Below are 18,418 nucleotides of genomic sequence, written 5' to 3'. Positions count from 1 at the left end.
TGGCGCTACCCACTCGCTGCGCGTAATTGCCTGCCTGCTTGGCTGCAAGTGAACCTGGGGCTGAATATGTTTTGAATATCATGTTTTTTGTTTGTTCCTTTACCCCGCTGGGGCATTTATGGAAAGTTGGGGCGTTTTTTCCCTCTCTCTCTCCATGTGGTGAGATAGTTTGGGAATCTTCATTTATCCACCCTCTGGTTGGAAGAACAAAAACGGGATTCTGGGCTGACCGTGACGTGAATTAGAGCCTATTTTGCTGCTGGAGGCTTGCGTTTGAGAACTTTGAACCCTGCACGGTTGGCCTCACAGAAAATTGGCCTCAATGGGGAGATTTGTTGACGGTGAACCGAGCGTTATTAGGCGGTGGGCGAAAACAATTGAAATAATTATTGCAAAGCAATTGAGGAACGCAGTGATGTTCAGGTAATACTCGTGCTTGTGTAGTGTGATTACTAGACTTCCGCAATGGTTTAAGATTGTCGATGTTAGATAACATTGATTTCTTGTTTTGAACCTTAAATCTGATCGTTACAAGCTACATACATCGCACATTTAGCAGCGAATTATTATTTCCTCTCTTCCTTTTCTCATCGTGTTCCACGGGCGCAGGTAAGGAGTAGCCACTTGCTATGTATGTCGGTTTCGCGATATTTGCTCACCAACTTTGAGACCCAACCGTTTCCGTACGGTAACTATTCGCACGGTCATTTCATAGTTCCAGGAATTAGTTCAATTTATCGGCGTAACCTACCGGCGTCCGAGGCGTCATCAAATGCAACCGGACCGCTTTCGGGATCCTTTCGTCGAAAGGTTGAGTTTTTGAGGTCACTTCAAGACTTTTTGTTGCTCCTTTTTACAGCCATTTCAGCCACCGTTGCCAAGCAACGGTGAACCAACGCTTTAGCCGTACTGAGACATACGTAGTTGTAGTTTTGCCATTCATTCCACCACCCAGCCTTAGAAAGTCTGTTGCCGTTTGCCGCATGTCCTTCTTGCCTTTTGGGATAGGGTCTCGGCTAAAGATGTCGATCGGTTGTTGCGCGGTCCTTTTTTTTTCTTCTTCGCTTGGCATTGCTTACGATCATCAATTATGAGTTGCCATCCACATGTTCTTCCTGACGTACGAGTAGTTGTGCTGACTGGCCTGTCTAAGCTGTGAGTTGTTGGCCGGCGTTCAAGTTTTGTGTCTTTTGCACAATTCAGCTTCCTGGGTTACCTTTGCACAGTTTGCGCATACACCACAGGAGGGCTTCTTGAACGTGCTGGAAAACAAAAGAACATGAAATACAGCGTTATTATTACAATAATGCTCATTTAATAAGCATGAAGGTACGTAGTTGATATTACAAGAAACTTATCTACCTGAAGCATTGAATCGTGTTGCCGAATCGCTGTGAATCAGAAAAAGTGTTCCACCGCCTGGAATGATTCATTAGTTGCCAATGAGTCAGAGAACCGCAACCGACTATCCCTTTCTGCGACTTTGTATCGCATTCCAGTTCCGTTGCAATGGAGCCGAGGATTATTTTTTCCTGCAGCAAAAATAGTTTCATCTTCCAGGATACTCGCAAGGGGACACGCAACTTAGCCCGGTAATGGCCAAGCACACAGAGGAGGTCAGGGGAAAATATGCCCTACATAAAACCCGAATCGAAACCCGAGGCAGCACCGTTTGCCGCACGTTTCGATGAAGCGATTGCGATATCATGCGCTCTATATGAAGCAATCTAAATTCAATTTTCCATTTTGAACCTTTTCATTTTCGTTCCACCGATTCTTAAGGTTATGTGTTGCCTCCTCCTCCTCGCTTCACGTGCCCTTATGTGCGTGCTCCTGCTTCCCGTCAAGTGTTGGGTGGCTTTCTGAATCGGGTTTCGGTTCACAATTTTTGCGGCCCGCTCGGACCATTGATTGAAGGACAGTGTGTTTTTGCGCTTTGCAAAACGGCATACAAAAGTTTGGGCTTTCGGGGGCTCTTTTTTATACAGAGTTGTTGCTGTTGTTGGTAGTAAGGTTTCAAATTCAATCGCAACTTGCACACGTAAAGAAAACCCATCGAAGTCTGATTTTAAATCGATCGTGTGTGTGTGTATGTGTACAGTCGGGCGTCTTTGGCGTTTCGCAAGTCCCAACCTTCATCCGTATGCATAATTTAAGCGCGTAAGTTTGCGTTTGATTTTGGGTGTTTGGGGTTTGAGGGGTTTTTTTTTATTCTTGCTTTTTCGAGTGGAAGAGGATATTTTTGCTCAACATTACAGGCATGCGATTCTCAATTTGCCGTTTTGATCGTATCGATTCATTCAGCATGTTCAATTTCGAAATAACATTGGAATGTGGGAATTCCTGGTGGAATCTTAATGAATTCTTAGTTCTCAGCAGACGAACCGCGAAGGGGAAGGTGAACATGTACAGTTGCTTAGTGCTCGTGTATACTTTCTAAAAAAAGGATATATGATAATTGCAAAGGTAGCCTTATTCGATGGGGAAAACGTTAAGAATTTCTTAATAACGTATTATCCAAAAGAAGCGTAATGTACCAAGCCTTAAAATATAAAAGTCGCTCATACTTCACTATCAACATTCACACCTCGTACTGTCTTAATTACCTATCACCCTCGTGCTATCAGCAGAGTGCCGTCCTAGAACGCTGCCGCAAAGCATAAACATGCCTCTGTCACACGTCGTACGCGTCGTTGTCGCGTCTTCGTCGCTTCGGTCGCCTAAAAATGCTCATAAATGTCACCCAAGTGCAGCAGTACCGAGTCTTTTACTGCCGGCCACCGGGCACCGGGTCCACGTCTGTGGCCTATGCTCGATGCGCATGGGTGACGTTTCGGTTGTCGTTTTACTGTTTAAACATGATGCTTTTTAACGTTTTTTTGGCTCTTCTTCCGCCTTCGTTTGTCGGTTCATTACGTGTCTTATTTCGTACGGTTTTATGTGTTTCATAAACTGCTGTACGCTCTGCCAACGTGGTAGCAAGCCGAAACAACTATTTTATCTTTCCGAGTGTGATGCGCAATAGAGAGGTTGTGGAAGGGAAGGGTAATGAAATTGTTATTCTTATAGTACTGAGACTGTCTGTGCCCGTTTCGGAAGTGTTTAGTTTCCTCAAAATGCCAGCTTTTTATGTCGTTCTCTTAAACGTAATGGGATAAATCACTTAATTTTACGTGTAACAATTTGAGCTTATCTGCTGTTTTCAATGGCAGAATGATTTCACGGAATTTAATCAAAACCCTCACAAAAAGCACATTTATTCATCCATCGTTAGCACTTCCCTTGATTCATTCTTGCTCGTCTGATCCGTTTGTAAGATTCTTTCCGTTTTCGTTCGTCTTTGTCCACCAAAAGCAATGCTGCTCAAGTTCAAGTTCACGATACATACTATTGTCTGGATTTTTTGTTTGGTTTTTGCTCGAGGGCTCCAAATAAACAATTACGATAGGAAGTGAACGCATTGCCGCACTTTTCGGAGCTCATTTACCCATTAGCAGGCGCGCCCGTGAGAATCTGTGCGCTTCCATCGACCGAAAGCAAACAAACAGCAAATCGTATCCGCCCGCGAATCAACCGACCGTTTATTGTATGAGTAATTAGCCATTTGAATAATTAGCACACATAATAAGAGCACTGCGTTTAGCTGTGCGTCACAAGCGTACTCCAAATTGCAGCACTGGCAAAAGAGAACGGCTGTTCGGCGGTGGGGCCGTCGAAGGACAAAGAAGAAACCGAGCTCCTCCTTTTTCGGTTTCGCTGTGGGTGGCAATCTGGAAACGGAACAGTTGCTTTACTTAACCTTAATGCTAATACTGTTTGATTCAAACGATGGTTGTGTATTTCTATTGCATTCTTCTTGAATTAATAGACCATTCTTTTTTTCTTCTCGTTGCAGGAATCGTCTCCGACGCTAACGTTAATATCATCAAAAGTAAGTATTGTTTTACGTCGAAATTTTTCATCATCCTACCGACACGTCACAAATATGACACCTCATAGTAAACACTCCATCACATCCTTTCATCATCACAAACCAAACACTAGCGGCATTCCGTTCGTAACAATAAAATCTATCACACGTGAAAAAAAGAAAACGATTCGCCCGAAACATTCCATCCAACAATTGTCCGGCCCACTTCAACAACGGCGGCAAAAATGACTGTCATTACATTTCCTCATTAAGCCTGTCGTGGCTTGCCGTAGGTTGGTGTTGCTCCTCTACTTTTTTGTCTATTTAGCTCAAGATCGTTAATTTACTCTCGCTTCGTTGCGTTGCGATCGATCGAACGCACGCACAAGTGAAAAACAAAGTCTACACTGGCGCGTAGGGAAAGGGGGAAAATAAAACAGCAACACAAAACACAACCAACGTCGAGCTCAGGCCAAAAGAAGTGAGCTGTAATAATCATAGGTATGTACGTAAGACTAATCTCGGCACCACCGAACACCCTCCGAAAAATTTACTCAACAAAAAACCTAAAAAACACGAGAGACGGCCGAGCGAAGGGCTCGGGTGGGCTTACGAAACGACTTGACACTCGCGGAACCGGAAAGCGTGACTGTTTCGTACGGCGAGACGTACGATGATTCCGTCCTCTAATGCTGTCCACTCTCCAACACCTCCCCCCCCCCCCACCACCGCCGTTTCGTGTGCGATCAACTGCTCATGCCCGATGTACGCATGATTATAATAATCATATTCGTGGCTAATCACTTTTCCCTGGCGGCTGTTATTATCGGAGCGTAAGACTCTCCGGCTCGGCGTTGCTCTCGGGCCGGCCGCAATTGCCGTTTCCCCCACCCGCGTTTGGGCACTGTGTTGGACAACACAACCAAAAACAAAGAACGGACTTAGTGGGAAGCGCTAGCGAAGCGATTTCGTTCAAGTATCTCTGCTCCGCAATCGCAAGATCATGTGCAGAGGGTGGGTGGGATGGAAAGTTATCCCTCATATCTTACTTTTTTAATTTGTATGTTGGATTTAAAAACACGGGCTTAGAGATTGGCGAAGAAGTGCAGTTAATATTTTCAAAACAAAATCACTTCTTCAAGACAGTTAAAACACTTTAATAAACCTTGTCCTATTTTAGGGGGTCGAGTAACTTTTCGAGCAACCCGTAAAATAGTTCAAATTTCAAACACCCCAAAAACTGAGCCAAAAGAGATGTGAGACGAAAAGGCAGCACTCGCTATAAGCAACATCAACAAAGAAAGTTGAAATTAGATACCGTGCGCCGGAGTGCGATTGCGTTTGCGCTAGGCGCGATGGTTACGTTGCGAAGTTGCGCAGTACTCCCTCCTTAGTTACCCTTCACCCTCTTCTGTCACTATATACACACACACAACGAAGGCCCGAAAAGTGTAATTAGTTTTTGTCATTAAATCTAGATTTGAGCGCAAGATTGATGTTGCTTTGAGTATTTTTCGTTGCCTTTTTTTTGGTCTTTCGTCGTCGATCGGTCGCCCCGTTGTTTTAACTTTCTGTTGCGCTTGGTGGTTTCGGTGGATGCTCGTCACCCCGTACTTTGTGGCTAACCGTCAACATTCTCCACTGGGGTTTTTTTCGTCAGGGGGGTGCTAAATAGTCACCCATGCTGATATACCTGGCGCTACTCCCGAGCGCTCCGAAAACCACTCCGCCACGCCTAATGATGTTCAAATGTGAAAATTTCCCTGCGACGCTCCATTCACCTGGCAGCAGCAGCATCAAGACGGTCGGGGTGTGTGTATTGGGTGCGGGAAAAAAAGTTCATCCAACCACAAACAAACGGACAGGAAAAGCGCCAACGAAACTGTCAACCGATGCGGAAAGGTGTGCGATACATGTTTGTTGAAGGGGGATTGTTTTTATTATGAGCTTATAAGGAGGTATCTTGAAATTGAGGAATAACGCTGCGGAAAGGAAATGTTGGGTTTTCCCCACAGAAGGCCAGCTCATAGTTTCTCATGATATGCTTAATTGCAAGGTGTTATAAGGTTTTACCGAGAAGCGATTTAGCAATGTATAATAAATTCGAAGTTGACTTCTCTAAGGGAAAAGATCTGTTGATACAATTATCGCAATAAAGACTCTCAGCTTCGTCGAATCGAATTGAATCGAAAAACACGGAAATGATCCCACTTTTGCTTCCTTCATCAACAGTTCTAAAAGGGCTTTGGAGCTCTTGTACACGAAAAAATACAAGAAAAGGTAAAGAATTGGAACCCACTAAAACTATTCTGGATCGTTCAATCTTGGCTCAAACCACATCGTACACGCAATCTGCTGCTACCCAAAGGAAACCGTAACCAGATCTTGCCATCAAAACCCAAAAACTGCACCACCCAAGCCAAGCAAAAACTACAACATTCGGTAAAGCAAATTACTGCAAAATCCCAGGAATAACCTAACCTCACTCGGGATCAGGTTTTAGAGCATAAGAAATAACGGTAAACGGGCCAAAGGAAGCACACACGCGTACGCACACATACACAACCGACTGGCCCACATATTATCGGCAAGATCGATGATCCGAATCGAGCGCGAACGGAACGGGTTTTTTTTGCATTTTCGAACGATAGATAGAGAGCAAAGGCTGCGTTAGAAGGTTTGTGTTAGAAGAGCCGCCGTTTCGCCGAGGGGCGGTGATCGCCGATTTTGGCGATTCGAGTTCCTGGAGAAATGGTGATCTCCTCTCACACTCCACACGTGACTTGACCAGCTTGGGCGCCATATTGTGGACGAGGGCTAGAACGTTGTTTTGTTTTTTGGCCGTCCCTCGGAGCGACTCGAGAAGCAGCACCCAGCACAATAGACATGATGATCATGATGTGACTCCTCTTAGCTACGGTCGTTGCAGGACGCCTGGCTGGAATGTTTGGTGTTGTTCTTGGGCAGCCATGTTTTTGTTTGTTTGTTGCTATTGTTACCCTCGGGAGTACGACGCGTTGATAGGTGGCTCGGTATACACGTTGTTTTGCAAATTAGAACGCTCACCGAGCGAAACAATGCTTCGTTAAACGGGGAGGGCAATCGACAATCGTACCGAACGGCGGAAGAGAAAGAAGACACAACAAAAACGAGCAACCGATCGACCAGTTACAAATTAGTGTGAAATAGTGCGCAAACGAACGGACGTGGAGACCCTTTATTTGATATGCTGCTGTACCCAAGGCTATCATCGCGCCGGTACAGGAAGTAGCGGTGCCTATGGCTTGCCTCTTTTCGAATCGTACGCTTGATTTGTTCTTATGTATTTCCTTCTTATGTTTTGCTGGTGTTCTTTTGCAACCCTTTTCTGCAATTTCTAGCAGCGACCATTTTTGTTTTAAATATAATGTTTTCTGCATTTCTTTCTTCGCTAGCGCTCTTTCTTGCTCTCTCTCTCTCTCTCTCTCTCTCTCTCTCTCTCTCTCTCTCTTTCTCCTTTGCTCTCTTACTTCATGTTAGCGTGCTAAGCAACTTCATGTATTGTGCGTTTTGTTCTTCCTTGAGGCGTAGCTTAGAATTATAATTAAATGAAATATGTTGCCCGGAGGTACTTCTCGGAATTGAGTCAACATATTTCCATCGGATTTGTACAGCAACAGGATTCATCCTGCACGTTACTTCATCTGAATCATTAGCTCAGGTTTTGATAGCATATTTTCACAACAATTTCATCACAAAAATTACAACCACTCTCCCACACGTGTCTGCGGAACATCGAAATGAAATTCTCGCCCCTGCTGTGTGTGTGCATCGGTGATCATAAACGATCCTCAGACGTACGGGAACGATCCACGCCGCTACGAAACGGGAGCACACGGCAAATACACAAGGCAAATACACACTTTTATTGCATTTTATTTTTGGACAGAGACAGTGGAGACAGTTTGTTGTTTGCGTTGAGTTTACGGGCAATGTGTCGCGGTTGTTGCTTGCCGCTAGTTCGCTCCATACCGGGTGCCAATAAAAATGTTGGTCGCAGCAACAGCAACAGCACTCGGCAACACGCTCCTCTGGATATGCTGCCCTCGGGGCATTAGATTGGAACCGTCTCCCGTTGTTCCTGCTTGCCCTCGGACGGTTGGATGGCAATCGCAAGTGACAATTTTCCGGACGCGCCCCATCAATTCGGTTGGGGCGGGGGGGTTGGCTTGTTATTTTTGGCCTTTTGCTGCGTATGCGGGATCCACACACACACACGTGCGATCATTGCTGTTGCAATGTTTTCTAGACACTCCAACACACTCGCGGGCCGTGGAGAGAGTTTTATGTTCTGTGATGTGTTGAAGGCACTGTTGGTAATAATCGGTCAATCGGTAATAATCGTCTTTGAAAGAAGTTTCCTGTGTTACAACGATTTGGATCAATCACATTTTACTAATTTTTAAAATATGTCCACTACAATCTACAAAATCGACCTATATCATCCACTGACACACCTTTTTGGTACAAATCAGGGCAAGAACATTCATTCCAACTTGTCACAAATAATCGATTGTACCCTTTAACACACCATTTGTTCGCTCAATGTCTTCCGCCAGGGCCGTTCCTTGCAACACATTTTCCGCCTATAATCCGCACCGCACCAAAAAGGGAAGTCCCCGGCGGCAAAGTAAATATTCTAAGCCCGGCTCGTACCACGGTCCCGGGAAAAAGAGTTAATCCACATCTTATGAGTTTCAACAGCGGAATAAAAACAACATGCTGGTACCACGGGCGATTCGATGTGCCTGGAGTATCGGCTCTGCATCATTGATGTCAAAGCACGGCGAATGAAGATTTTAAATCCTTTGCTTGTCGCCTTTCTCCCACCGCACAGTGGATGGATTTCCCCCCACAAAGGGACAGTCGCATGCCGTTTGCCTTTGCTTGTACAATGTTTCCACGAGGTTTCGGGAGCTTACGTAAGAACGTTCATTAAAATTATTTATTACATTCTTCCACTACCACCACCGCTCCCAGTTAGTGTGTCGACTGCCAGCGCTTCTTCACAGTTTGTGCGACGAATTGTGGACGCAGTGCGTTGTTTGACAGGAAGTTGTGTATGGTCCCGTCAGTTGTTGGGGTGTTGAATTATTTCTATAATAATCGTCACATAAATCGTTCCCCGTCTCGGCGCAGAAGCTGCCAAAAATTGCATGCTGCGACATCGCATTGAGGTTATGGTCGATAATATCTTTTTTGTAGATTAATAGCAAAGGCTTGAGAGCATCTTAAGCACAGTATCTGACTCATACTTTTACTTGTGAATGTGTTTCATTACATCCTGCAACGATGAAATTGCTCATGAATTACTTTATCTGCCCCAGGCCGAATGAATCAGCAACAAAAAAGCATGAATTAAATTGCAACACTAGTCCAAGTGTCCCTTTCACCCAGGGTCGCCGCTCCATTCCTGCCGGATGAATCACAACCATGCGCCAACGTTGCACACGGTAAGAAGGAATGCATGCTCGAGCCCGTCCGCACGGATGCACTGGAACATCATGCTGCAGCACATAATTATTTCCGGTTACGGTATTTCCCGCGATGATCTTCTGGCTTGAGAATTTTGGGAAATTCCAACATCGTTCGTTCGGTTGCGCGTTCGTTTTCGGATTTTCTTATGCTTCCTTCACGTTCGTGCACTTTTTTCCCCAAGCCCTTTTACGGCACGGAAGGCACGTGTGCATCAGCATCTCTTGCCACGAAACGCGAGACAGATGCATCTTGTCTTCGCTTGCAGCAGCGCCTGATGCACATTCAGACGGGAAAGAATTGCACGGGAGAGCAAATAAAAGAAAAAAAGCAACCTACAAGTGCACAGCCTCTGGGCGTTGGCTGGCCATTCATGCTTTTCAACACACTTTCAGTGCAGCGTTCGTGCCTTAATGATGTGTTTTCCGCAAAGGATTGCATGATTCAGCGGCGCACATCGAGCATTATGCTAGCGCGTTCGCGTTCGCTTAAAACTCATCAATTGCCAACTGTTTCTGGCTCGCCCGGCCCGGCCCGAGTGGCGCACGAAATAAAACAGTTGACGCACTGGATTTACTTATTCGCGTGGGAGTAATTAATAAAATTTATTACGCCTTTGCGCCATTTCACTCAGCACACACTAAGCACGCACGCTCGTTTTAATGGGACAGGACGGGTGCTATTAGACAACCGAAGCACCGCTTCATAAAAGCATCTTCTTTTTTAACATTCAGACTTGCACATGCTCACGAAATACCGAAAAACCTCTTAAAATTTCATTCTTTCCGCGTTTATTAGCGCAGCGTTGCGTCTTCCATGTCCTGGCGGAGTAACACACAAAAAAAACCTTCAACAGCATCTTCTTCTCCGTTCCCAACCCAAGCGCGGGGGAAAGAAAATTCAAAACATCATCAACGCGCACCAGCTGAGCCGGCCGGATCTGGTTGCCCGGAGGCGTACTGGCTACGGTACTTCGCCGTACGCCCGCCACGCAAACGCACGCGCCAGCACCTCGCCAGCCGCAAGACACCAGCGCAAGTGGCGCAAGTGGGAACAAATTTCTGTCACATGAAAAATCTAAAATTAACGCAACGTAGATATTAAAAATAATTAATTGTACTCCGTGTGCATAAGGCCCGAAGCGCGCATTATTGCTTCTGGTTGAAGGTGGATCGGATCGTGGGGAGGATGTGCGAGAGAAAGAAGTAATCTGCTATAATGCTAGCACTCTCAGCATCTCGCTTCTTCTCAACTGTTCCGTCCTCCGCTCCCACCAGCAAGATCACACCGAACAAACGCGTCGTTTGCCATGTTCCATCGACGAATGTTTATGTTTTCTTAAGTAGCAAAACACACTCTCAAACACACACACACGCCGGTCCCTTCCCCCGATTACACGAGATCCTCGATTACATCAGTTTTGATTCCACCCAGTCTGGTGGATGTGTTGGCTGTTTTGGCCCGCATCACAGCCGGGAGAAGCGGGTGAACAGAACGAGAGAAGACCCGCGTCTGCCGAGTGCATCTCGTATGGTTTTCTGGGTGGTGGAAAAAAAGGCAATCTAAATTGGAAAAACTAGACAGCATTAAGTGTGCGCTGTCCATGAATAAATCCTGCTTGAAAATTCAAACCAAGCAGCAGCAGAAAAAAAGGGAAGCGTCCATTTTCTCGCGCTCGGAAACTTCCTCCATCGGGTTGGTTTTATAGTAATGGAAGTGGTAACGGGAGAAGGTAAAAATAATTCTATTTCAAACGTCCGTACCGAGAGCTGGCGTACGATCGTGGCCGGGATGGGATGCGGTGAGTGGGTGTGCTACCACGACCGACCTCCTCGAGAGCGAGTAGTTGTTTGCGTGCGGGAGGGATTAACCGGTGCCATCGATCAAAGTAAGACATTCTTGCAATCGATGCTAGAACGGAACGAAGGGGAAAGCTGGGAGGTTAAGGAAAGAAGGGGAAAGGCCACGGTCACTTGACGGCAAGTAAAAATTAGCCCAAGTGAAACAGAAACATGACATACCGTATAACCCTTAACAATGAACGTGTTTCAAAGAAACAAAGCCAAAATCAAGGTATTTATGAATACTTTAATAAGATGTACTTAAATATTTTTCCAATATCTTTGTCACACTTTTAATCAGTATCAGTGAATTAGAAGTTAAATTAAACAAATGTGTTTAGTATAAGTAGTTTCAGTCAGCTGTATATACTACACTTCACCTCTTCTCAAGGGTTAGCTCATTAAGAGGATCAAAACGGAACGGAATTTCGTACCCAAAAAATATGAAGAAACACTTGCCACGGGTAAATTATTCACTCGCGCAAATAAAGTACGCACACTTAAGCCATTTCGCAGGGCGGTACTGTTTAGCTGCCATCGCAAGAATTCCCCTCGACTGTCATTAGCATTTGCCACCCCTTGCGTCGCGCGATGATCACAACACTTTTCGTGCACACTTTTTTTTGCCCAAATTACGGACCATGTTAACCGTCACATCACAGGATCATCCTTTGAAGCGATCATCGATCGTGCGAGCAAAGCTGGGAGCGAAATTCCGTGGCTAACCTTAAGCCGACCCCGAAAGCAATGCGAGAGGCAATAAATAATTAGTATTATTTGTTGTTAAACTGGTCGCTTGTCGGCCTCACTTATCCGGTAGTGTCGACGGGTAGGGAAAGACACCAGGAGGGAGACAGCTCCCGAAATTCGTTCCCGACAGGTGGTACGATGATGTAGTGACATCTTTTTCTCACTTGCTTCAAAATCACACAGAACAGAGATAGAAGTACCGGCAATATTTATTCGTTCATTTATTTTGCGCCTTTGCAAAAATTGTGCTCCGCCGGCAGCGTTTGACGCTTTTGAATATGTGTGTGTGCGTACTCGCCGTACATACGCCGCTAATCATGTGCTGTCGTTGCATAAATCATCCCAACAACGAGGACACGATTGAAGAAAGTGAGAACAACTTGTGTTTGCGAATGTTACATAACGAAGATCGGGAGCAGGCGGTGGCGGTGTTGGGCCGATGTTGGGAGACCGAAAGCAGAAGGCAAAATGTATGCAGCAAAGCAAAACAAAGGCGAAGGAACCGAATCAACATCACACATTCCGGTCGATTCATCATCGTTTGCGTCAGTGAAGAGATTCGCTGGTGTTTGCGTTCCTTCTTCTTTTCCACCGTGATGCCGTGGTGCATTCCTTCGCCGGCTCGCCAGCGTACAGGAAGTGGGGAGATGCATCATCATCATCATCTGCGCCTCGCCCGACCACAAGAGTGCAAGCGTGAGCGAAGTGTCAGTCAGTATGTCAGTGTGTTGGCCTTCGGCAAAGGTATCAACCGTAAGGGAAGCGGATCGCAAAAGACTGGCACCATCACACTGAAAAACCACTGCATTTATATGGAGCAAAGCCATCTATCCACCCCAAAAGGCTCAGGGAGGACTCAGGTTTGCCCAAAACAAGAAAACCGGCTCCAGAACTTGCAAACCGGTTGCAGCACAAATGCAGAGCTGCACTTTCAACGTTGAGCCCCAGAACTTTGAAGACACGCATAACGAGGAAGCACACTCAACCGAAAGGAAGCTCGTGGAAGATAATTTCCCACTTCCTTGGGTGGGCACTCGCCCCCGTCGCATACTTCCCACCACCCAACACCCAGCATCCGAAGCGTCTGACATCGCACTATCCGGGCGCAAAAGATAAATCACTTGCTTTTAAGACTATCTTCCGGTTTTTTTTTTTTTCGGGAGGCGCTCTCGTTCGTTCGTGCTCTTTGATTTGAATGCCGCTTGATGCACCTCTACGGTTTGCATCCGCTGTCGGTTGCATTCTGGGCATCACTTTCTTTGCTCTTTATCCGCTCGCCTTTGTGTATGTGATTTGAGGTCTTAAATTGATCGTTGTTGTGCATGTGTGTTGTTGTTGTTTTCCGAGCTCTGTTCTTGTTTGATACTTTGAAGTGGTTGTTCTTGTTGGCAGCATCGCTCGAGGTGAAATTGAACTTTGTTTTGAATAAAGCATACAGCTAGAGAAAACACGTGCATTGAATCTCGAGCCGGAAATGGAACAGTTCCTGGTCCAATCATAATACAAACATACAACACCGTTTTCCATAAGCATGTGAGCAAGCGCTTTGTTGTTTAATTGAATTTTTAATTCCACCCTGCTATCGTTCACTAAAACATACTTCCGCTGACATTCCACTCTACCAAAGAGCAAACCAGCACCAACGCTAGCTCCTTCATGAGTCATGAGATACATTTTTCGCTCACCCTGACCTTGAACACCCGTCTGGATGTCAGTGAAATTATTTCATCAGATAAAATCCATTATCCTTGTTTCACGTCCTGGCTCGTTCGTTTCACCCTCCTTTTCGGGCGTGGGGCCGAGAATGGGGACGTTTTCGCGCGCCGTTGTGGGGCCTGTTTTATATTCGCGCCCTGGAACGAGTGGGAAGATCGTTGTGTGTCGTTTGCCACTCTGCATCTCTTCTTTTCTCCCGATCTCCGGTTCGCCGTACAGCACCAGCAGCAACACAAACCGAAAACAAAAACTGCACTGTTGATATATTTTTGCTTCACTCTTTCCCACAATGTACCCCCTTCAAAACCCATCTCCTCAGCGATCCTGCGCGATGAGTTCCAGACTTTGGGACGTTACCGGGACCTGTTGGTGATGGTAGTGTGGTATTGATGCTCGCGCAATTCCGCGATGCGCGTTTGCATCAGCCGCTGTGTGTCCGCACCGATGGGGTTGAAATGCTTTTTTACCCTGTTTGATATTTGTATTTAATGCGTTTCTTTCCGTGCTTTCTGTTCGCCACTTTCGTCACACAGACACTCAAAACTAACGCGAAATGAAGCGCGCGCAAGCCGCGGCCCGAAACGAAATCGAAATATTCAAGGTCACCACAATTGATATTCACTGCAGCAGCAGCAGCAGCGTCTGAAAATGTGAATTTCGCATGTCGTGTCTTCGTTGCGGGTTGGATACTGTTCGCCGTTCTGGGCGGCCTACGGAGGCAGGGTGTATTAAAAATTAAACACATAAAGCGCACCGAGCGCAGTATCATCTCTTGCTAGCCTTTTTTCTTCTGAGGAGACAGCTACAGAACCCGTTCTACGGACGGTCCCGTCCGGTGTACGGGTACCCGAAATAAATGAAGCATTAATTTATCATGAAATGGGGATTGCAGAAGGTAGGAGGGGTGTTGGGGAGAATATTCAAACCACCAAACATTACCACCAAACAAGCGAACCGATTGCAAACGAGCATGGAAGGCAGAGGAACGGGACAATGGATCGCACATTTGGCAAGTAAGCAAACACGAAACAAGTTTCTTTATCACGGTAATCTTTGCTGAAATGTTTGCTTTTAATGCATTTCATTTGTTTTAATTATATCGGGAAAGGAGGTTGGTGCATTAAACTCAGTGCAGTTTTGGTATTGGAGTGCTTGTAAGCCTAATACTTGTTTTTGTTAAGAAACTGCAACTAAAATTAATAGTGCTCACGAAATGCGACACTTGCCGGCCATCATTAATCGACCCTCAATACCTACCTTCGTACTGTTGTATTTTTCCTTCCCCCGATCTCCCAACAGCCACCGACCATGGTGACAGAGTTTAATGCAAGAATGTACATAAATTGGTGTTGTCCCAACGGTGGGAGCACCATCCCCAATCCGGAAACCTTAGACGAGCCGACGAATGACGACGACAACGATGGCGATGAAAGCGAGAACGACGATTGCGCGGATGCTGTTTGGGCAACTTCTGCTCTTGCTGTCTTGCTGCTCCTGCTGCCGCCACCGTCGAATTGCCAGTGTCCGTCCATGCCGATGGAGTTACTGGTTTAGGCTGGTTCACACCATTGCAGCAATTTCGGCTGCATGAGGGAACCTGGGAACGACCCGAAGAATTTACTGCCCACGATTCCGGTTTCTACAATGTTTTCTTTCATTTGTTAGATCTTGTTTAAACCCTTTTGTCTCAGAATGTTGCGATGCTGTTGGATATCGCTTCTGCGAAGGAGGATTACTTTCGATTTTAAGATGTTTTAGAAGGGATATTTGTGGGTAATTTTTTAAGCAAAATTATTATTCGCACTTTTTTTTTGTTTCTCAAAATCAGACGCATATTGAACATGTCAACCTGTCCCTTCGTGGACAACAAATGGTACAATACTTACCGAGTGGCGTAAGACGATGATGTCATTGTTGAAGGCACAAACACCGGTCAATTTCAACGCCCAAGAATAAAACCTCAATTTGTCATTGCCGAGCAAGAACCAGTTACTTTTTTGTTTGCACCAAACACATTTATTCTTGTCCTTCCCGTGCCGGTAGTTACTTATTCCCATGCCATACAATTTAATTGTATCGAACGGTTCTATCCTTCCTGTGAAAATTGTACTTATTTCGTCGAATACATCCCATTCCTTTCACCTTCACGCCGATCGAGCGAAGTAATTTTCTCATGTCCTACCGTTACTTCAAGACAAGACAACCAACACAAAACTGCAAAGTCAATCATCCTTCCAGGATTATCCGTACCTCCCTCACACTATCTCTCTCTTTCTCTCGCCACCACCTCTCGGCCTCTCTCCCTCTTTCTCTATCATCTATGCCGACAAAACAACGGGTCTTAAAATTGGAGAAAGGATACAGGGCATGTGCACATGCCACGGGTTTACACCGTACGCCCGTGAGGGATAGCCCAAGATACAGAAGAAAAAAACACGCGATTCTCATTAAGATTCACTGCACGAATGCTATAATTTCGGAAAAGGGCGGAAACATTAATCCATCGATATGTGTGCGCGGCGAAATGCCGGTGGTGCTCGAGTGCAAACTGTTGTGTTGCGGCCAAACAAGCGGCCCTTATACCTCGATACCGGGAATTGTGAAGCAAATCGAACCCTTTCTCATCCCTCGGTACCCTCCCGTTTGGCAGTGCAGTTTGGCTTTTATTTGTGCCGTTGTTGCTCGTTTGTCCTATTATTGGATCCTTGTTTCCTTTGCTCCACACTCCACACAACGGTTTGAACGGGTTGTCCGGTCCCCGTGCCCCTTTGCTGCAGGCGGTGGGGAGTCATCTCATCTGTACGGGGCTGAGCAACGCTAGCAACATGGCGTCCGGTCCTGGAGACCCCAGGCCGGTTCGTCCCGACCAAGAAGTACCGTTAGATTTTCCGCTCCAGGAACAATGCAGAGACGAGCACGAAAGGAACCCGTTCAACGAGCCTGCGAAAATTGCAGTCCAAGGTCTTGTTCGGACGTTTCGGGGATGCTCCAATTGTCGGCGTGTTCTCGCTCGATCGCTCTGGTCAAACATGCAACCAGCCCGGCACAACTGTGGTATGCAACAGTGTTTGTTCACTGCTTCACCAACACACAACCGTGTGAGTCAGCAGCAGTAACACGGAAAGTGGTCAAGCGATCTCGTGCCAGAAATATGCAAAACTTCGGTCGGGCCGAAGGATTAACAGTGCAAATCCATGACCACGAGTGAACGTGGCTGGGGGAAGTTTTCTAACTCCCGAAACGTATCTTCGTACACCGGAAGACTTGCACAATCCTTACCCCGTCCGAATCGGTATGCATTCATTCCGCCCGAGGGAAGAACGGGAACGAGAGAAAAGTTTGGAGCGACGGCACACAGAACCCAGAAGCTGCATGTTTCCAGCGAAATCAAACCCGTGCCCCGGAAAGAATTTACCAATTTTTTGGCTTTCGTACCTCGGTTTCATGTGGCCTTCGAGCAGAATCATCATGCACCGCAAAGCATGCCTCCGGGGTAGTTCGGTGGAGCAGCATCCCTCCACAGCCTCCTGTCGGTCTCCTTCAGGTACGCACCGTGATTCGGGAGGAGTGTAAAAGATAATTTAATGCATATAATAATAATAAAACGACCCGCAAAACCTTGAAACATTTTGCACAAACTCACACACACACACACACACACACACACACACAAACACACCAGTTGATGCTGCGTGTTCTGTTGGTGGTTGTTTAACGTTTCGCTGTGTGAGCTTCTTACTCTGTTTGTAATTCTGACCCGAAAGGTATAATTTTGGGGCGCTCATAAACCCTCATCTTCTTGCCGGTCGCCGGCCAGGGGCAGGGGTTTGCAATGCTTCACGCGAGATATGCTTAGGACGCAAACGATATGGGCGACTTTGGGGTTTGTTGCTTTGTAGCTTGGCTCCTTTTAAAGCTCCGTTTGGGAAGATTTTGAATTGGACGATGCATGAGGAACTCTAAGTGTGTGCAACGTGATGATGCAGTTGCTTGGATAGATTCTTTTGGTAATTGGAACCTAGATCGGTTTATTAATTATCAAACGAAGAAGTCGAACCAAAGTGTGGTCAACGTTTTATTATTCTATAAAGCACAAACGGTTATTTCCTTATTTGATTTAACCGTTCAATTATGAGCGACCCATTGTGCCACACTCGGTCATTTCTTCCTTTTCTGCACTCCATCTCCAATCATAATGCATCTGTCAGTCACTTCCCTTCGCCGTTGTCGATCGCTTCAATCAATTAGGTGCAAACGCTCACACAAAAAAATCAGTCCGTTCGTGCAAACCCGCTCGCGAGCTGAATATGAATTTAATTTATGAATGATCCAAACGATGGCAATCAGCGGTTTACGCAAAAAAAACACCACCACCACCAGTCAATAAAGACGAATCACAAACAGAGAAGCAAAAAAAAACAGCCGCGTCGAAGGTGCAGTAAATTAGCGTTTACCCATTGCAATCCCCTTTGCGGCTGCCATAATTGATCGTTCGCTTAAGCATGGACGCATTCCCTAGACTGCAGCGCGCACACACTCACAAATTAAGATGGACTGGAGAGCTTGGGAGAGAGGGGTTGGGAGACATTGCAAACCTTGAGCTTGCGAATTTGGCACAATAATCTCCTTAAGATATTGGATCAAGCCTTCCCGCGACTCTGTACCGAGCATTATGTTACCGGGCGGG

At 46.0% G+C, this 18,418-nt stretch overlaps 1 protein-coding gene across 9 annotated transcripts in view; it reads left to right on the top strand.

The window, feature by feature from the left end:
* LOC121595183 (voltage-dependent L-type calcium channel subunit beta-2) overlaps nt 1–18,418 on the top strand; it is a 104,888-nt gene that overhangs the window by 41,368 nt on the left and 45,102 nt on the right. For all 9 annotated transcript variants that reach the window (XR_006005132.1, XR_006005133.1, XM_041918910.1 and 6 more), the window contains one exon: nt 3,896–3,931. Coding sequence is in view for 7 of the 9 variants with exons in the window: in XM_041918910.1 (XP_041774844.1) it covers nt 3,896–3,931 (36 nt within the window). In the remaining 2 variants the exon portion in view is untranslated. The remainder of the gene's footprint in view (nt 1–3,895; nt 3,932–18,418) is intronic.

This window comes from Anopheles merus, chromosome 3R (genome assembly GCF_017562075.2).
Source record: "Anopheles merus strain MAF chromosome 3R, AmerM5.1, whole genome shotgun sequence".
NCBI lineage: Eukaryota > Metazoa > Arthropoda > Insecta > Diptera > Culicidae > Anopheles > Anopheles merus.
Note: the sequence above shows the minus strand (reverse complement) of the source record. Positions and strands in the feature narration are given on the sequence as shown.